At 44.0% G+C, this 20386-nt stretch overlaps 2 protein-coding genes across 3 annotated transcripts in view; one reads left to right on the top strand and one right to left on the bottom strand.

Annotated features, from left to right (window-relative positions):
• The window catches only part of COL19A1 (collagen type XIX alpha 1 chain), a 1307565-nt gene that overhangs the window by 160260 nt on the left and 1126919 nt on the right, over nucleotides 1-20386 (bottom strand). The gene's annotated exons all lie outside the window — the stretch shown is intronic.
• Nucleotides 3722-4780, top strand: LOC142295817 (heterogeneous nuclear ribonucleoprotein C-like). Its single transcript, XM_075338909.1, has one exon. The coding sequence runs from the start codon at nucleotides 4112-4114 to the stop codon at nucleotides 4778-4780; it is 669 nt and encodes a 222-aa protein (XP_075195024.1). The 5' UTR covers nucleotides 3722-4111.

Here is a 20386-nt window from a genome sequence, read left to right on the forward strand (position 1 = left end):
ACCGGGAGGGCGCAGCGATGATCGGAAGGAACAGCGACGGGAGACAGAGTGCAGGACGCATCGCGGGGACCTGTAAGTGTAATGGCAATGTTTATTAACTGTATGTGTACATGTATAATGTGTTTGTATGTGTTTGCCTCTCATTGTTTTCAATGGGGTTCGAAGGTGTTCGTCGAACGTTCACCGAACTGAGCCGCCATTCGATAAACCAAACCAAACTCGAACACTAGGAGGGTGGCTCAACACTAATCAAAACTCCCTGTTGTTCTGACCTTTTTTTAGTCCAGGTTCTGTCAGATGGTTGTACGCGCACTTCCACACTCAGTGTCCTACTCTTCTGTACAATGCATACAGCCTCCAATGTATCATTCTCCTTCTCTGTCTCTCCAGCTCCTGACACTGTTTTAGCAACCTCCAGTCTGCATTTAATTGAACAGCAAGCAGTTGAGCCGCCCAGGGCTATGGGGTACTTGGTCCTGTGCTGTGGATATATGGGGATGCTGTGTCATGGGTGTGTAATGTCCGATGCCCGGTTCCGTGACCCTGGTGGTCGCTTTAAAAAGGGGTTATTTACAGGGGAATTTTAATACAGGTTTGTCGTGACGTCACCTGTGGTGCACGGCCAGGTAGGGGGGGGGCCGCTGCAGGGTTCTTCTCACCGGGGGTCAATGTTGATTGCAGCCAAGCTAGAGTCACTCCACACAGTGGGTGGCCAGGGAGGGTGGCTGGCTGGCTGATAGTGGACCATGGGCGCCGGAGCACGGGACAGCGTCGCCAGTAAATAATAGAAACAAGGCAATAACTCCAGTTCAGGTGTTTACTCACTGGTTAGGAGATTGCCCGAGAGTATCCTGGTTCACTGCTGGTAAGTCTCTAGTTATCCAGTGCAAGTTCCAGGTGGTTACCGGTGTCAGTGTAATTGTCCTGTTTGTCCTCTCTATCAAGCGACTGGCAGAAAGAACCTGGGCCGAGCTCCAGCTCACAAGACCCAAGCTCCACAGCGGCAAGATGTGTGTGGCACCAGCACTGGTTCTCTCCTGCACCCAGACTGGTCTCAGTGGACTCCTCTCCAGCAAAGCTCATCATGTGTTATGGCTACCTCCTCTTATACCCCATGTGGCACCCACTCCCAAGTGGTTGTCCTGGTGACCAGGAAGTCCCATACTACTGGATGGCTAACTCTCGCTGCCCACCCTAGTCCACTACCCCCTGTGGGGAAGGCACCTAACTGCATGTGACATGTGTCTGGTGTGAGCACCGGCAAACAACCTGTCACTTACCCCAGATAGATACTGCTCCTTAACTCAGTTGCAGTACCCTGTAGCGGCCAGACCCTCAGGGGTGCTACACAGTGATAAAACACTAGGTAGTAATGAAGAAGAGATGTTAATGAGATGATAGGGAGGATGAGGTGTGCCTGGAAGCAGGGTTCAAGGGAGGAGGTAGATTAAAGGGCAAAACAAAGAAAAACCTCACTAACAAAAACTAAGAGCAAAATTCTTCAAAACCTTTATGCCAGAATTCTGCCATAAAAAGGTTTGAAAAGTCAAAGTTTTGGCACAATTTTAAACTGCTCTAAATTTTTCTGACTTTTAGCATTTACATGCCATTTTTACTCAGCTCCAACAAAGTGGGTAGAGCTGGGGAAAGATGGGTGCATGGCGACCGCAGCTCATCAAATTCATAATGAGCAGCAGTGTTCACTGAGTCACTAATCTCACTCTAGTCCCCGATGGTCCTGATTCACAAAGAGGCAAATCCTTTTTCATGACTTAAGAGCGTCTGACTCAAGACTGGTGTGAACAATGCCGGTCTTGATGAATCAAGGCCTAATATATCTTAAAGGGAATCTGTCAGGTGGGTTTTGCTAGCTCAGCTGAGAGCAGCATAATGTAGGAATGATACCCTGAATCCAACAATGTAGTTGCTTATCACAGGAGGTGGCATTTTGGACTTAAGGCTCCGTCACACACAGAGATAAATCTTTGGCAGATCTGTGGTGAAATCATGGACATATTGTTCCATTTGTACACAGTCACAAACCTGGCACTGATTGTCCACAATTTCACTACAACCACAGATCTCTGTGTGTGGCAGGGTCTTAAGTCTCATGAGCTGATGCAACTCAAGCCAATGATAAGCTCCTGGTGCTAAAATAATGTTTCTGAAAAAAAACAACAGCGCACAGCCTGATAAGTGACACATCAATGAAATCTGTGGTTTAACCACTACCTTAAGCTGTCCTCAGATTACATAACAAAAACCTGATGACAGAGTCCTTTTAATGTTGTGACACTATTACTCCTGTTATACTTTTAATGGCAACAATGATGCATGGTTAGGAAATAAGTAATTGTGAACATAGCTGTCTACATTCAGAATATTTACATATATACAGTATGTAGTATGTTATTTTTATAGATATTCCTAAATGATAAAGTTTGGACCCCCGGATAGTGATAGTTGTAAATCTAGCTGTTTTCATACTTTGCAATGCAGCCACAACAAATGAACCATTTCCTGACACATGTTATGGGGTGTTTGCCTTTGTAACTTATAGGTCTGATACATCCAATTGGTAGTGGTAGAGTTCAAGTCCTCTACGTCTCTGAAGAGGCTATTTACATGTTTACTTTCCCAGGGGATCATGACCTATATTTCAGCTTAACATTCTCCACGCAGCCAAATTGCAACTCCTGCTTTACACTGATGAGTGGCAAATTACATGTTTGCAAATGATGTTTCAGGCTTATTAAGTCATGTAGCAATGCTTTTTAAAGGGTCAATATTGAATTTTAGGAATGCTGAATCCAATACATGGTGTTAGAGCTTGCCATCTTCCTGTCTAAAGAGGCTGTTTGCTTAGACATTGGATGGCAAAGACAATCAGTATATTTTCGGTAACACAGCCACAGATGATGCTCAGCTCAAAAGCACACAATGCTGGAGTCCAGAATACAGAGCTGGCATGACAGCATGGCTCTGATAAGACAGACATCTAGAGATGAGTGAACCAGAACTGTAAAATCAGTGCTGTTGCTTCTCTGTAGGTTGGTATGTGGCTCCCTTTAGGTTTGGTCACAATCACGCCCCCTGCAGTCATGGTTGTTACAGTCCTGCCAACATATACCACGATGTATGGTGGAAGAATTTAAAAAATATAAAAAAAAATTACAAATCTGATGGTTGACTCAAAGCAAGCCTTCCATAAGTGATCTGTTGGTCATCCATCAACCATAGACTTCAATGGTAAAAAAAATAAAGGTATACGCAATACATACAGTGCCTACAAGTAGTATTCAACCCCCTGCAGATTTAGCAGGTTTGATAAGATGCAAATAAGTTAGAGCCTGCAAACTGACAAGTGACGTTTTGCAAGAAAATCATTTTTAAGAATTGCCTAGTATTTTTAAGTGGACTTTTTACTGAAATTCTCTACAAACTTTTTTTTTTTCTCCTGATTTGGATGATTTTCATAATTTTTTTTCCCTTTTTTTTCACAGCGAAGAATTTTTTTTGAAACACCAGCTACAGTAAGTCTCGCATTTCCTGTGTTTTTAAATTGTTTTTTTTTTTTTTTTTTTTCAAAATTTTTCCTACCTTACTGGTCTCCTTTTTAACATTGTATTTCTAATTTTTTATAGTTTTTATATAAACTGTGTATATTGGTACAGGTGCTAATTTTTTTTTAACTGTTTTAATTTTTATTTTTTTTTATTTTTTTTTTCATGTTGGGTTTGGATTGGGAAGGAGTCTATAATTTTTAGTTATGCTTAATCTACAATTTTTGTGCTAAACTTTAAATTTCTCCCAGTTACAATGTTTAGATGTTACAATTTTTCTTGCTTTGTTGTACGTTTTACTTTCTGCAGCTAGAACTATTAAATATTTTCAAGCCTTGGTAAAGTTTTAGTAATGCTGTTGGAACACGTGTGATTTCCTACTGTGCATTACCATTGTGGGCAGTGGCATTTTTGACAGTTGCAGTTAATGTCCCTTCATTTAGGCCCTTTCCCTGCCCCTCCCCACTCCACCTCCCATACCTTTTTGCCCAACCGCTGACAATCTACAGCAGGGAACGGAGAAAGACCACTGACAAGTTAATCTACTGATGCCTGGGTTCCAAATTGCTACTGTAGATAGTAGTAGAGAGATGGCGAGCAATGTCACTAATAAAACAGACCCTCGCTCTTTGAACTCCAGAGTATTTATTGGGAACCTAAACACATTAGTGGTGAAGAAAGGAGATGTAGAAGCAATCTTTTCTAAATATGGCAAGATTGTGGGCTGCTCCGTACACAAGGGCTTTGCATTTGTGCAATACAACAATGAACGCACTGCCCGTACTGCTGTAGCAGGGGAGGATGGACGAATGATAGCTGGGCAGGTCCTGGATATCAACTTGGCGGCTGAGCCCAAAGTGAACAGAGGGAAAGGAGGAATCAAGCGATCAGCAGCTGATATGTATGGGTCTTCCTTTGATTTGGACTATGATTTTCACCGGGACTATTATGACACCTATACTGCAGCTCGTGTGCCGCCACCACCACCACCCATAGCTCGGGCTGTTGTACCTTCAAAACGTCAGAGAGTGTCTGGGAACACTTCCCGTCGTGGGAAGAGTGGTTTCAACTCCAAAAGTGGTCAACGTGGTGGCTCTTCAAAGTCTGCCAGATTGAAGGGAGATGATTTACAGACCATTAAAAAGGAGCTCAGTCAGATTAAGCAGAGGGTGGATTCTCTACTACTAGAAACTTCAAACAAGAGCAGGATTTATTAACAGATGCATAAATCTTACAAACCAACAAGTTATGTTGCTCAGTTAAATTTTAATAAATTTTCAACATAAAAGTGTGGGTCAATTATTATTCAACCCCTAGGTTTAATATTTTGTGGAATAACCCTTGTTTGCAATTACAGCTAATAATCGTCTTTTATAAGACCTGATCAGGCCGGCACAGGTCTCTGGAGTTATCTTGGCCTACTCCTCCATGCAGATCTTCTCCAAGTTATCTAGGTTCTTTGGGTGTCTCATGTGGACTTTAATCTTGAGCTCCTTCCACAAGTTTTCAATTGGGTTAAGGTCAGGAGACTGACTAGGCCACTGCAACACCTTGATTTTTTCCCTCTTGAACCAGGCCTTGGTTTTCTTGGCTGTGTGCTTTGGGTCGTTGTCTTGTTGGAAGATGAAATGACGACCCATCTTAAGATCCTTGATGGAGGAGCGGAGGTTCTTGGCCAAAATCTCCAGGTAGGCCGTGCTATCCATCTTCCCATGGATGCGGACCAGATGGCCAGGCCCCTTGGCTAAGAAACAGCCCCACAGCATGATGCTGCCACCACCATGCTTGACTGTAGGGATGGTATTCTTGGGGTCGTATGCAGTGCCATCCAGTCTCCAAACATCACGTGTGTGGTTGGCACCAAAGATCTCGATCTTGGTCTCATCAGACCAGAGAACCTTGAACCAGTCTGTCTCAGAGTCCTCCAAGTGATCATGAGCAAACTGTAGACGAGCCTTGACATGACGCTTTGAAAGTAAAGGTACCTTACGGGCTCGTCTGGAACGGAGACCATTGCAGTACGTTACTTATGGTATTGACTGAAACCAATGTCCTCACTGCCATGAGATCTTCCCGGAGCTCCTTCCTTGTTGTCCTTGGGTTAGCCTTGACTCTTCGGACAAGCCTGGCCTCAGCACAGGTGGAAACTTTTAAAGGCTGTCCAGGCCGTGGAAGGCTAACAGTAGTTCCATAAGCCTTCCACTTCCGGATGATGCTCCCAACAGTGGAGACAGGTAGACCCAACTCCTTGGAAAGGGTTTTGTACCCCTTGCCAGCCTTGTGACCCTCCACGATCTTGTCTCTGATAGCCTTGAAATGCTCCTTTGTCTTTCCCATGTTGACCAAGTATGAGTGCTGTTCACAAGTTTGAGGAGGGTCTTAGTCAGAAAAGGCTGGAAAAAGAGATAATTAATCCAAACATGTGAAGCTAATTGTTCTTTGTGCCTGAAATACTTCTTAATACTTTAGGGGAACCAAACAGAATTCTTGTGGTTTGAGGGGTTGAATAATAAATGACCCTCTGAATAAACTTTTCACAATTTAAAAAAAAAATAAAAAAAGAAATAACATTCTTTTTTGCTGCAGTGCATTTCACACTTCCAGGCTGATCTACAGTCCAAATGTCACAATGCCAAGTTAATTCCGAATGTGTAAACCAGCTAAATCTGCAGGGGGTTGAATACTACTTGTAGGCACTGTACTTCTCTTTTATTGAATAAATGTCTCTGACATGTTTAAAAAGACATATAAATGTTAGAGTTTATAACCACCTGCTGGTTCCATTTTCGGCCTAAAAGAATTTTTAAAATATGGTTTTATTAAAAAAATGTGGCTGCTACAGCCTAAATGTATTGCACTACATAGATGACTGCATAAGTCCTATTTTCAGAGTTGACTATCAAATCTATCAGCTCCTCTTGCTGTTTGGGTTGGAACTTTGATTAGGTCAGAAAACAGTTTTGAAGATGGTTCAGGAGAAGGGAGGGAGTTAAGTTATTCTGCTGTGAGAATAAGCTTATGCATTCGACTGCTAAAGAGATTCTCTGCCCTTAGTCTACTGATGAACTATCCTCAGATTGGTGGGGGTCTGACCCCTGACACCCCACCAGTCAGCTGGTATCAGCTCCAGATCTAGACAGTGACTGGAGTTCTGTTTACTAGACACTGCAGAGAACGCTTCAAAAGGAGCTGTAGGGGTGCCAGGTGTTAGATCCCCAATGAACTGAAATTGATGACCTATCCCAAGTGTCTTTCATCAATATTGTAAGGCCGGAAAACCCCTTTAACTAATTCTGCTAATTATGAGAAAACATATGGTAATATACTTTTAGCCACAAATTCATGTATTTAAGTGAAAAAAATCCCCAAAGGTCTCCATATGCTTTAGTAGGCTTATTGGGTCCCTTTAGTCACCTTTTTTTCTGTCTATACATTTGCTTTAAAGCGCACCAACCACCATGATTTTCCTATATAAACTAAAGACAGTGCTATACTGGCATTATCATGCGGATTCTAAACATACCTTTAGGTGTGAGATTGGATATATACTTTCTGAAATACAGGCAAGTAAAGTTTGTGAAATGCACTGTTATTTAATGATAGGTGCAATGGAATATCTAATAGGTGGGTCGAGTTTTCATGGTTATTCCCGCCCCTGTCTGACTGCCTGTCCTTCCTCCCCCATCTCTGTTATTACATGGGAATGAAGGAGAAAGGAAGGATAGGGGGGAGGAAGGACAGGCAAGCAGACAGGGGGGGGAATAACTAGCAAAACTCGACCCACCTATTAGATATTCCGTTGCACCTATCATTTACTAACAGTGCATTTCACAAACGTCATTTGCCTATATTTCAGAAACTATACATCCAATCTCACACCTAAAGGCACTGGCTTTAGTTTATATTAGAAAATCCTGGTGGTTTGGGCGAAAAGAGAAAAAGTGAGCTGGTTAGATACTGAAATGAGCAGATAGCTGGCCTCATTTACCCACAGCATTGGTCACTGTGACATATCCAATACTCCACTATGTCAGACACAAGCAGAGATGAACTGCTAGGTTCTAGGTCTGTATCTTGGGATATGGCTTACACATATGGTCCAAAAGAAACATGAATAGAAATGTAACCTCTTAAGGGTGCTTTACACGCTGTGACATCGCTAACAATATATCGTTGGGGTTACGTCGTTAGTGACGCACATCCGGCGCCGTTAGCGACATCGCAGCGTGTGACACCAAGGAGCGACGATCAACGATCGCAAAAACGTCAAAAATCGCTGATCGTTGACACGTCGCTCCTTTTCATAATGTCGTTGGTGGTGCATGCCGCTGGTTGTTCGTCGTTCCTGCGGCATCACACATCGCTGTGTGTGACACCGCAGGAACGACGAACATCTCCTTACCTGCGTCCACCGGCAATGAGGAAGGAAGAAGGTGGGCGGCATGTTCCAGCCACTCTTCTCCGCCCCTCCTCTGCTATTGGGCGGCCACTTAGTGACGCCGCAGTGACGTCGCTATGACGCAAAACGCATCTCCCCCTTGAAGGAGGGATTGTTCCGCGGTCACAGCGACGTCGCTGAAAAGGTATGTGCGTGTGACGCTGACTTAACGATGTTTGCTATGGCAGTGATCACCAAATGTCGCACGAACGACAGGGGCGGGTGCTATCGCTAGCGATGTCGCAGCGTGTAAAACACCCTTTAGTCTACTCACATTTTCAGAATAAACTATAAAACTGAATCCAGTATCAATGTAGAAATGTGGATACTGTAGCATCAAGAAGAAATCCATTTCTTTTTGTAAAAGACGAAAAATGTCTTACTATTGTTCAGGAGTATGATTTGAATGACGACTTGTATTTTAGGTACTGGGCCCGTGGTTTCATTGTTATCTTGGCCATGAAAGCATTATCAGTGTTTTCTTCAGGTTAATAGCTACATGTATAAATCCTATTTTCAGCACACAGCGTAATATTCTTATCTGATTTCTGGAATATTTATAAAACATGCATTTAAAGAAATGTGTTATATCATGCCAAAAAAAAAATATTCTGACATCTTAACAAATCTGTTAAGGTCGAATACGGTATATTGCATTTGTGACTAAAATGGGAATGATTTTGTGGTGTCACAAATAGAATTTCGATAGCGGCGAAAAGATAAATAATGATGCAGTTAAAATATGACTCAGTGTAAAGTTTCTACAATATGACAAGAGGCTCTTCTGTAGGCGTCGGTGTATGTGGGTGGGCAATATGTCCGTGAAGACAAGCTTTGTGCAAACACTGTTAAGTTTAAGGCCCCTCACAAAAGAGTTTTATTTCATCCCCTAATTTTATAAATGAGTCATATAATACTAGATATGTGCTGCTCACGAATAATGGCTGCGTTTTATTCATTTTATTGATTTAACCCATCTCAGTAAATTGTCTTAGTCAAGAAATAAAGGTGCATAACCTATCATTCTAGTGATCAGTGTTGTTCTCAAAGCATGGAACCCCAATAATTACACCATCTGACAGGTGATGACTAAATACTATATATATATATATATATATATATATATATATATATATATATACAGTATATTGTGCAAACAAAAGTAGAGAAAATGCAGACCTGTAGAAGCATCTATACATGGAGAACGGCTGGCTGCACATTACAAGCTCCCTTACTTGATTGAATGTTTTAAAGAAATCCAATAAAGATTGAAATTTTTATTCCAGATGGTGAGTGCTGCTACATCTTTTCACTTTTTATAGTAAGGAAGAAAAATTAATAATAATAATAATAATAATAATAATTTAATAATTAATTTTATTGTTTCAGTGTGTATGGGTTGGAAAGTGATGAACGATATATATATATATTATTATCGTTCATCACTTTCCAACCCATACACACTGAAACAACTAGGAAAAGCTGCAATGTGCCACAGATAAGTGAAACTGCATTCAATAAATATTATTTAATTAATAACCATAAAACCCTTTAAAAGAAACATTAAAGTTCTTTTCTTGGGGAAAGCTCCAGCAGGTAGTGTCTCCACCACAATCTCATTCAACATTCTTGACTACAGTTTTAGTATGTGCAGCCAAAATACTCGATGGGGCTAAGCACAGTTCACAATTAATCCAGCGCAAGGGAGTAGGTTTTGCAATATGTGACATCCCAATGCTCTACAGGTTGACGCTGATATAGAAGGGTTAATAGTTTCTCTATTTCTTCATTAAAGATTTATTGTTATTAGTAAGTATATCTGATGGTAGTTCATGGTCATGGAGCCTACGGAATAAGAGACAGGCTCAAGGATTATTATGGTCTCTAAATGTTCTTCTTATCTTCTTCTTATCTCATATGCATGACTCTACATTTTTGTTTTGCTAAAACTTAAAGGTCATATGAGCAACTAGTAAAGTTCAGCTAGAAGTTTTTTTCTTTTTCTTTTGCAATATCACATTGATCTGTAAATGGTATAAATAAACTGTACTTTCATTAAATAAACAGAAGAAATTGATCATGCCCACATGGATGCTGGTCTTTTCTCTCCGAGCGCTCGATCTTGATTAGGTCTGAAGAGGCCTAATTGAGAAGACCTCACTGGTGATCCCATAAGCTGACTTGTGACAAAACAGAACAGCTACAACAGTTTTTGGTGCCCAACGTGGAGCCGTGGCCAACCAGCCTATTCGGAAGAAGTTTTGGGGACTCTTGAGACAGTGAAATTTCAGCTGCAGCAAGGTGAGAAGCTTTATTCTTACACTTCATTTCACTCTCTCTGATTTCCCGAATATTCTGGGTAAGGCTGTACACACGGTTCAAGAACTCTGGCATCACCAGTGAGTATTGTTTTTTTCATGCATGTCTGAATGAGAGTTGAAATATAGAGTAATAAGATAATCTGTTGTCCGTCTATTAACTGATTGCATAGATTGCATAGCACGGAATTTGGGACAGTCTCTGTATAATTGCATTTGCTGTGTTGCTGTGTTTTGTGTTTTGCTTTGGCCTTCTTTGCATCTTTGATGGGCAATACTCTGGTCTAGGGATATGTGTTCATAAGTGGTTCCATACTAATGCCTAGATAAAGTAGGCAGGCAATAGGTTGTTGTATATTGATGAGAAGTTTTTGAATAACAAAGTGATGAGAAATTGAGATAAGAGATTTGGTGAAATAATATGTATGTATCAGTTTAATGGTTATAGGTCATACTGTGGACTGTGAAAAGATGTTCCGGTTGTGAAATGTCACAGGGCATAGCCATATAGAGTATTTGAGTGGATACCTGACATATGTATTTTTTCCCATCAGTGTCAAGAGCGGTTTAGATAATTTTATTTGCATGTGAGGTTAACTGATCCTTGGAAGGTGTATTGTTACATATGTTTCTGGAATCAATGAATGAGTAAGACAAGTGGTCCTGGGATCTGTCCTTATAGTGAGATATTGTGTGTTTCTTCCCCTCAAAATGGGGATGAAGGTTTTATAGCAAAGTAGAATATTAGTGCTGTGAAGGTATATAAGTAGTCTCAATTTTCTGCTGGGATTGTGTATTATACCAGTGGGTATTAGGATTGTGTTTTGGAAACTGAATCTGGACGAGATAACACTCTTGCTAAACAAACTGTGTGCTGCTGACATTCTTTTGGGAGGGGTCAAGTGAACAGCTGCGCGATTTTCTGCCCTCTGTGAGAAGTCAGCTCTGTTAATTGTATTGGTTTAACTCTAGTTTGCGTTCGTTGCTGGAATACTTTGTAAAGGACCAGCATGGAGTAGCCAACTGCACATCAGGTCTAAGTGGGTTAGAGGAATTGTGGCCTTCCCACTTACATGGAGGTGGTCTAGCAGGTGAGAGGACTATCACACCTGGTCCTTCCTGCTTTAGTCATCTGGTCTATTGGGTGAGAGGTGTTTTTTAACCCTTCCCAATACGCCCTGCAAGTGTAGCAGGTGAGAGGTGGAGCAGGTAAATGCTGATTGAGCCTTCTTGCTACCACTTGAGAGCCCATTCTGACTTGCCAGAAGAAGTGTGGCCTGTTAACAAGGTTCAGGGACACTGAGAGGGCATTTGCAGAAAGGTGGGCTGTGTGGGAATAAGTTGAAGCCATGGGCAACTTGTTCAGTGTGCAGCGTGGTGCTCCAGCGGGATCCAAAACAGCCAAACAGATAGTGCAAGAAAGAGAAGGCAAAGAAGCAGTGAAAAATGTCAGACCGATACTCAAAAAGGCAGACATGCCAGAGTACCGATGTTTGGATGTTGAGAAATGGCACAGATTCAGGGAAGAAAAGAGAGGTTGGATAAAAGACAAGAGGGTAGAGCAACAAGTAAATAAATGGTGTCGTGTGGCTGAAGAGGTGCAGCATTGTGGATATAAAGAGACCACAGCGGGAGATAAGGTGTATTATGAATGTTTTAATGCACCAAAAGCAGGAATTGTGACTGCTACCGCCCCCCCTTCACATAAGCAGAAACCCAGACCAGATGAATGGACTTGTAAACATTGTAGTCAGAAAAACCCAGACTGGAGAGGTACTTGTGCTACGTGTAATGTTACTCGCCCTAGGCAGATTGCACTAAATCCTGTTCGAACCAGGTCACATGTGATGACAGAGGACGCTGACACTGAGACAGAGGTAGTGAAGGAATTGAGTTTTGCGGAGGAAGCTGACGGTGAGGAAAGGAAAGAACGCGCTGGGACCAGTACAAAAAAATCAGATACATCCCGACCGAGGAAGGTCACAAGAATCAGACAGACACAGGAATATTACCCCTGGAGCCCCTCTGACCAGCTAGCTATGTTGAAACAGTTACCTGACCCTGAAAACCAACCTTTCCCATTTTACAGGCAAATACAGACAATACAGGTGACTTATAAATGCACTTGGTCAGACCTCGAGAGTTTGGTGACTGCAAAGGCAGGTGACGTGCTGGGACACATAATTAAGACGCATACTGATATGATAAAGGAGCAATCATGGATCATGGATATTCAGTCTGAGAGGTCTGGAATGACGTACTGTGAGGCATTGAAAGGATGGGCTACAAAGAAACAAACAGAGCAGTCTGTACTGATGACTGACGTGACTAGAGTTGAGCGCGGTTCGTGGTTCGTGGTTCTCCAGTTCGCGGCTCGAGTGATTTTGGGGCATGTTCTAGATCGAACTAGAACTCGAGCTTTTTGCAAAAGCTCGGTAGTTCTAGAAACGTTCGAGAACGGTTCTAGCAGCCAAAAAACAGCTAAATCATAGCTTGGTTTCTGCTGTAATAGTGTAAGTCACTCTGTGAATCAAACTATTATCACATTTCAGTGTATAGTGTGCGTGAACAGCGCCTTCAGATCACTGCTGTTTCTATAATGGCGATCGCCATTTTTTTTTTTTTTTTTTCTTGTCTTCCTTCCCTAAGTGCGCGCGTCTTGTGGGGCGGGCCAGCATGTCAGCCAATCCCAGACACACACACAGCTAAGTGGACTTTGAGCCAGAGAAGCAACGGCATGTGTGATAGGATCTGCATGTCACATGTCCCTGCATTATAAAACCGGACATTTTCTTCACGGACGCCATTATCTGCCTTCTGCGTCTTTGGTGTCAGACATCACTGTCGCAGCTCCGTCTTCCTGAGTCCTATAGCCGATACAGCTGTATGCGCTGCATACACAGCGTTAGACAGCTTAGGGAGAGCACTTTATAGCAGTCCTTTTAAGGGCTCCAACCGGCAGGGTCAGAGAGCCATAGGTGACAGGTCCTGCAAACAGCAACAGCGTCTGTGTAGCCCAGGTCAGGGATTTCCTACCTGCATTTCACCATTAGGAGGGAATAGAAAGGCAGGCTTCCATTCCTCTACCCAGAGCACCACAATCCTGCCACTGTACCCTCTTGTCCTCTGCACACTCCAACTGATAACTAAGCCATTATACTAGCAAACACTCAGTGTACCTAGTGGCATCCTATACGTGGCTATTGGACTTTGCTATAGTCCCACTAGTGCAAAGACATTTGCAGAGCGCGTCTGCCTGCATTGCACACTACAACTCATTCTAAACAAGCCATTATACTAGCAAACACTCAGTGTACCTAGTGGCATCCTATACGTGGCTATTGGACTTTGCTATAGTCCCACTAGTGCAAAGACATTTGCAGAGCGCGTCTGCCTGCGTTGCACACTACAACTCATTCTAACCAAGCCATTATACTAGCAAACACTCAGTGTACCTAGTGGCATCCTATACGTGGCTATTGGACTTTGCTATAGTCCCACTAGTGCAAAGACATTTGCAGAGCGCGTCTGCCTGCGTTGCACACTACAACTCATTCTAACCAAGCCATTATACTAGCAAACACTCAGTGTACCTAGTGGCATCCTATACGTGGCTATTGGACTTTGCTATAGTCCCACTAGTGCAAAGACATTTGCAGAGCGCGTCTGCCTGCGTTGCACACTACAACTCATTCTAACCAAGCCATTATACTAGCAAACACTCAGTGTACCTAGTGGCATCCTATACGTGGCTATTGGACTTTGCTATAGTCCCACTAGTGCAAAGACATTTGCAGAGCGCGTCTGCCTGCGTTGCACACTACAACTCATTCTAACCAAGCCATTATACTAGCAAACACTCAGTGTACCTAGTGGCATCCTATACGTGGCTATTGGACTTTGCTATAGTCCCACTAGTGCAAAGACATTTGCAGAGCGCGTCTGCCTGCGTTGCACACTACAACTCATTCTAACCAAGCCATTATACTAGCAAACACTCAGTGTACCTAGTGGCATCCTATACGTGGCTATTGGACTTTGCTATAGTCCCACTAGTGCAAAGACATTTGCAGAGCGCGTCTGCCTGCGTTGCACACTACAACTCATTCTAACCAAGCCATTATACTAGCAAACACTCAGTGTACCTAGTGGCATCCTATACGTGGCTATTGGACTTTGCTATAGTCCCACTAGTGCAAAGACATTTGCAGAGCGCGTCTGCCTGCGTTGCACACTACAACTCATTCTAACCAAGCCATTATACTAGCAAACACTCAGTGTACCTAGTGGCATCCTATACGTGGCTATTGGACTTTGCTATAGTCCCACTAGTGCAAAGACATTTGCAGAGCGCGTCTGCCTGCGTTGCACACTACAACTCATTCTAACCAAGCCATTATACTAGCAAACACTCAGTGTACCTAGTGGCATCCTATACGTGGCTATTGGACTTTGCTATAGTCCCACTAGTGCAAAGACATTTGCAGAGCGCGTCTGCCTGCGTTGCACACTACAACTCATTCTAACCAAGCCATTATACTAGCAAACACTCAGTGTACCTAGTGGCATCCTATACGTGGCTATTGGACTTTGCTATAGTCCCACTAGTGCAAAGACATTTGCAGAGCGCGTCTGCCTGCGTTGCACACTACAACTCATTCTAACCAAGCCATTATACTAGCAAACACTCAGTGTACCTAGTGGCATCCTATACGTGGCTATTGGACTTTGCTATAGTCCCACTAGTGCAAAGACATTTGCAGAGCGCGTCTGCCTGCGTTGCACACTACAACTCATTCTAACCAAGCCATTATACTAGCAAACACTCAGTGTACCTAGTGGCATCCTATACGTGGCTATTGGACTTTGCTATAGTCCCACTAGTGCAAAGACATTTGCAGAGCGCGTCTGCCTGCGTTGCACACTACAACTCATTCTAACCAAGCCATTATACTAGCAAACACTCAGTGTACCTAGTGGCATCCTATACGTGGCTATTGGACTTTGCTATAGTCCCACTAGTGCAAAGACATTTGCAGAGCGCGTCTGCCTGCGTTGCACACTACAACTCATTCTAACCAAGCCATTATACTAGCAAACACTCAGTGTACCTAGTGGCATCCTATACGTGGCTATTGGACTTTGCTATAGTCCCACTAGTGCAAAGACATTTGCAGAGCGCGTCTGCCTGCGTTGCACACTACAACTCATTCTAACCAAGCCATTATACTAGCAAACACTCAGTGTACCTAGTGGCATCCTATACGTGGCTATTGGACTTTGCTATAGTCCCACTAGTGCAAAGACATTTGCAGAGCGCGTCTGCCTGCGTTGCACACTACAACTCATTCTAACCAAGCCATTATACTAGCAAACACTCAGTGTACCTAGTGGCATCCTATACGTGGCTATTGGACTTTGCTATAGTCCCACTAGTGCAAAGACATTTGCAGAGCGCGTCTGCCTGCGTTGCACACTACAACTCATTCTAACCAAGCCATTATACTAGCAAACACTCAGTGTACCTAGTGGCATCCTATACGTGGCTATTGGACTTTGCTATAGTCCCACTAGTGCAAAGACATTTGCAGAGCGCGTCTGCCTGCGTTGCACACTACAACTCATTCTAACCAAGCCATTATACTAGCAAACACTCAGTGTACCTAGTGGCATCCTATACGTGGCTATTGGACTTTGCTATAGTCCCACTAGTGCAAAGACATTTGCAGAGCGCGTCTGCCTGCGTTGCACACTACAACTCATTCTAACCAAGCCATTATACTAGCAAACACTCAGTGTACCTAGTGGCATCCTATACGTGGCTATTGGACTTTGCTATAGTCCCACTAGTGCAAAGACATTTGCAGAGCGCGTCTGCCTGCGTTGCACACTACAACTCATTCTAACCAAGCCATTATACTAGCAAACACTCAGTGTACCTAGTGGCATCCTATACGTGGCTATTGGACTTTGCTATAGTCCCACTAGTGCAAAGACATTTGCAGAGCGCGTCTGCCTGCGTTGCACACTACAACTCATTCTAACCAAGCCATTATACTAGCAAACACTCAGTGTACCTAGTGGCATCCTATACGTGGCTATTGGACTTTGCTATAGTCCCACTAGTGCAAAGACATTTGCAGAGCGCGTCTGCCTGCGTTGCACACTACAACTCATTCTAACCAAGCCATTATACTAGCAAACACTCAGTGTACCTAGTGGCATCCTATACGTGGCTATTGGACTTTGCTATAGTCCCACTAGTGCAAAGACATTTGCAGAGCGCGTCTGCCTGCGTTGCACACTACAACTCATTCTAACCAAGCCATTATACTAGCAAACACTCAGTGTACCTAGTGGCATCCTATACGTGGCTATTGGACTTTGCTATAGTCCCACTAGTGCAAAGACATTTGCAGAGCGCGTCTGCCTGCGTTGCACACTACAACTCATTCTAACCAAGCCATTATACTAGCAAACACTCAGTGTACCTAGTGGCATCCTATACGTGGCTATTGGACTTTGCTATAGTCCCACTAGTGCAAAGACATTTGCAGAGCGCGTCTGCCTGCGTTGCACACTACAACTCATTCTAACCAAGCCATTATACTAGCAAACACTCAGTGTACCTAGTGGCATCCTATACGTGGCTATTGGACTTTGCTATAGTCCCACTAGTGCAAAGACATTTGCAGAGCGCGTCTGCCTGCGTTGCACACTACAACTCATTCTAACCAAGCCATTATACTAGCAAACACTCAGTGTACCTAGTGGCATCCTATACGTGGCTATTGGACTTTGCTATAGTCCCACTAGTGCAAAGACATTTGCAGAGCGCGTCTGCCTGCGTTGCACACTACAACTCATTCTAACCAAGCCATTATACTAGCAAACACTCAGTGTACCTAGTGGCATCCTATACGTGGCTATTGGACTTTGCTATAGTCCCACTAGTGCAAAGACATTTGCAGAGCGCGTCTGCCTGCGTTGCACACTACAACTCATTCTAACCAAGCCATTATACTAGCAAACACTCAGTGTACCTAGTGGCATCCTATACGTGGCTATTGGACTTTGCTATAGTCCCACTAGTGCAAAGACATTTGCAGAGCGCGTCTGCCTGCGTTGCACACTACAACTCATTCTAACCAAGCCATTATACTAGCAAACACTCAGTGTACCTAGTGGCATCCTATACGTGGCTATTGGACTTTGCTATAGTCCCACTAGTGCAAAGACATTTGCAGAGCGCGTCTGCCTGCGTTGCACACTACAACTCATTCTAACCAAGCCATTATACTAGCAAACACTCAGTGTACCTAGTGGCATCCTATACGTGGCTATTGGACTTTGCTATAGTCCCACTAGTGCAAAGACATTTGCAGAGCGCGTCTGCCTGCGTTGCACACTACAACTCATTCTAACCAAGCCATTATACTAGCAAACACTCAGTGTACCTAGTGGCATCCTATACGTGGCTATTGGACTTTGCTATAGTCCCACTAGTGCAAAGACATTTGCAGAGCGCGTCTGCCTGCGTTGCACACTACAACTCATTCTAACCAAGCCATTATACTAGCAAACACTCAGTGTACCTAGTGGCATCCTATACGTGGCTATTGGACTTTGCTATAGTCCCACTAGTGCAAAGACATTTGCAGAGCGCGTCTGCCTGCGTTGCACACTACAACTCATTCTAACCAAGCCATTATACTAGCAAACACTCAGTGTACCTAGTGGCATCCTATACGTGGCTATTGGACTTTGCTATAGTCCCACTAGTGCAAAGACATTTGCAGAGCGCGTCTGCCTGCGTTGCACACTACAACTCATTCTAACCAAGCCATTATACTAGCAAACACTCAGTGTACCTAGTGGCATCCTATACGTGGCTATTGGACTTTGCTATAGTCCCACTAGTGCAAAGACATTTGCAGCACGTCTGCCTGCGTTGCACACTCCAACTAATTATAACTAAGTTGCATTGTCAGGGATATTTATTCTTTATTATTCTGCTGTTAATAAAGCTAGACCACCACTGCAATCTTCACCACCTCTCAATTTTTACTACCACATTTTCAGTCCACAATCTTGTCGCAATCAACATGAGTGGCAAAATGACAGATGCTGGTGGAAAGGGGAAGAGGCGTGGTGTAAAAGGCAAAAAAGGTTTTGTCCGTGGGGAAGGTGGCAAAGCTCCATTATCATCTGCTGAAGATAGACCATCTACCAGCAAAAGTAAGATGTCTACTACTTACCGTGGACAATCCGATGTGCTCCCTTTGTTACGGACACGAACAACAGGAACAAAGGTAGATGATGGGCAAAAAAGGAAAATGCTTGAATGGATCTCAAGTGGTCCAACAAGTGCCCTCTCTGCCACTTCAAGTACCGCATCCAAAAAACACCAGTCCTCTGAGTTGTCATCCCAATCAAACTTGCTTTCTCCCAGCTCTGAAGTCTCCATCAGCCCTGCACAGTATGGTGGAACTGAGATGGCTGAGTCTGCAGAGCTGTTCAGTCACACTATAGCCTGGGAATCAGAGGTCTGCTCCCAAGCTACAGTGAGTACAGAACAGGAAATGGTCTGCAGTGATGCCCAGAACCTTTGTGACTCAGATTCAGGCCGTGAGGACCAAGTTTCTGAGCATAATGTTGACCCTTTGTCACAAACTGTAACACCTGTGGTTATAGACAATGAGGAACATACTGATGAAGATGAGACGCAGATACCCGATTGGGATGACAACTTAAATATTCGTTCAGGGCAAGAAGAGGCTCGGTCTGAGGGGGAGGGGAGTGCAAACACAACAATTGATGATGACGTTCTAGATCCCACCTACTGTCAACCCCCAGTCAGGCACTCGAGGAGGTCAACAGAGGCGGTGGAGGAGGATGCAACCGACGACGAAGTTACCTTGCGCCTTCCTGGACAGAGTCGGAGCACTGGTAGCACGTCTACAACTGCATCCTCAGCCACCACTCTGCCTATGAGCATTATTCGTGGTGGATCAACAGGTCGCATGGCCTCTAAGCCTTGCCTAGCCTGGTCCTTTTTTCACATCGAAAAAGATCGCCCAACTCATGTGATATGTAACATTTGTCATGATTCTGTTAGTAGAGGTCAAAACCTCAGCAGTTTGACAACTTCTTCCATGAATCGTCACATGACTAAATATCATAAGTCCCGGTGGGAAGCTCACCGTGCTGCAATGCGGCCTAGTGGAGCGAACCATCCACCGCCCGCCCCTTCCACTGCATCCGCGCGCTCTTCATCTTCTAGGACTGTGGGGACAGCTGCCACACCTGTTTTTCCACGCAAAACTTCCACCACTGTAACCGCAACAGGCAGTTTGCTTGTAAGGTCGTCAGTTGGTTTGGAAGGGGAAACAAGTGAGTGTGTACAGCTCTCTCAGACATCGATAGCACCAACGTTGGATGAAGGCAACATCATGTCTCCGCCTGCACTTTCCTCACAAACCTGCATTTTTCCAGGGACACCCTACTCAACACCGTCTACACACAGCAGCCAGATCTCTGTCCCTCAGATGTGGTCAAATAAAAGGCCACTTCCTCCGACCCATGACAAAGCTAAGAGGTTGACTCTATCCCTCTGTAAGCTGTTGGCTACCGAAATGCTGCCTTTCCGCCTAGTGGACACACAGGATTTTAGAGACCTTATGTCTGTCGCTGTGCCCCAGTACCAGATGCCTAGTCGCCACTACTTCTCTAAGAAAGGTGTGCCCGCGCTACACCAGCATGTCGCACACAACATCACCGCTTCCTTGAGAAACTCTGTGTGTGAACGGGTGCATTTCACCACCGATACTTGGACCAGTAAGCATGGACAGGGACGTTACATGTCGCTGACTGGGCACTGGGTAACTATGGTGATAGATGGTGAAGGGTCTGCTGCACAAGTCTTGCCGTCCCCACGACTTGTGTGTCAATCCTCTGTCTGTCCAAGTTCCGCCACTGCTTCTGCATCCTCCACCTCATCTGGGTCCTCCACCTCCGCCCCAAGCCTGCCTGGTCAGGCCACCAGCGTTCTCACTGCGCAGAAGGAA

The sequence above is a fragment of the Anomaloglossus baeobatrachus genome, chromosome 3 (assembly GCF_048569485.1).
Source record: "Anomaloglossus baeobatrachus isolate aAnoBae1 chromosome 3, aAnoBae1.hap1, whole genome shotgun sequence".
NCBI classification, from domain to species: Eukaryota; Metazoa; Chordata; class Amphibia; order Anura; family Aromobatidae; genus Anomaloglossus; species Anomaloglossus baeobatrachus.

Coding starts and splice junctions, on each gene's coding strand:
- LOC142295817 (XM_075338909.1), top strand. CDS start 4,112: ATGCCTGGGTTCCAAATTGCTACTGTAGATAGTAGTAGAGAGATGGCG.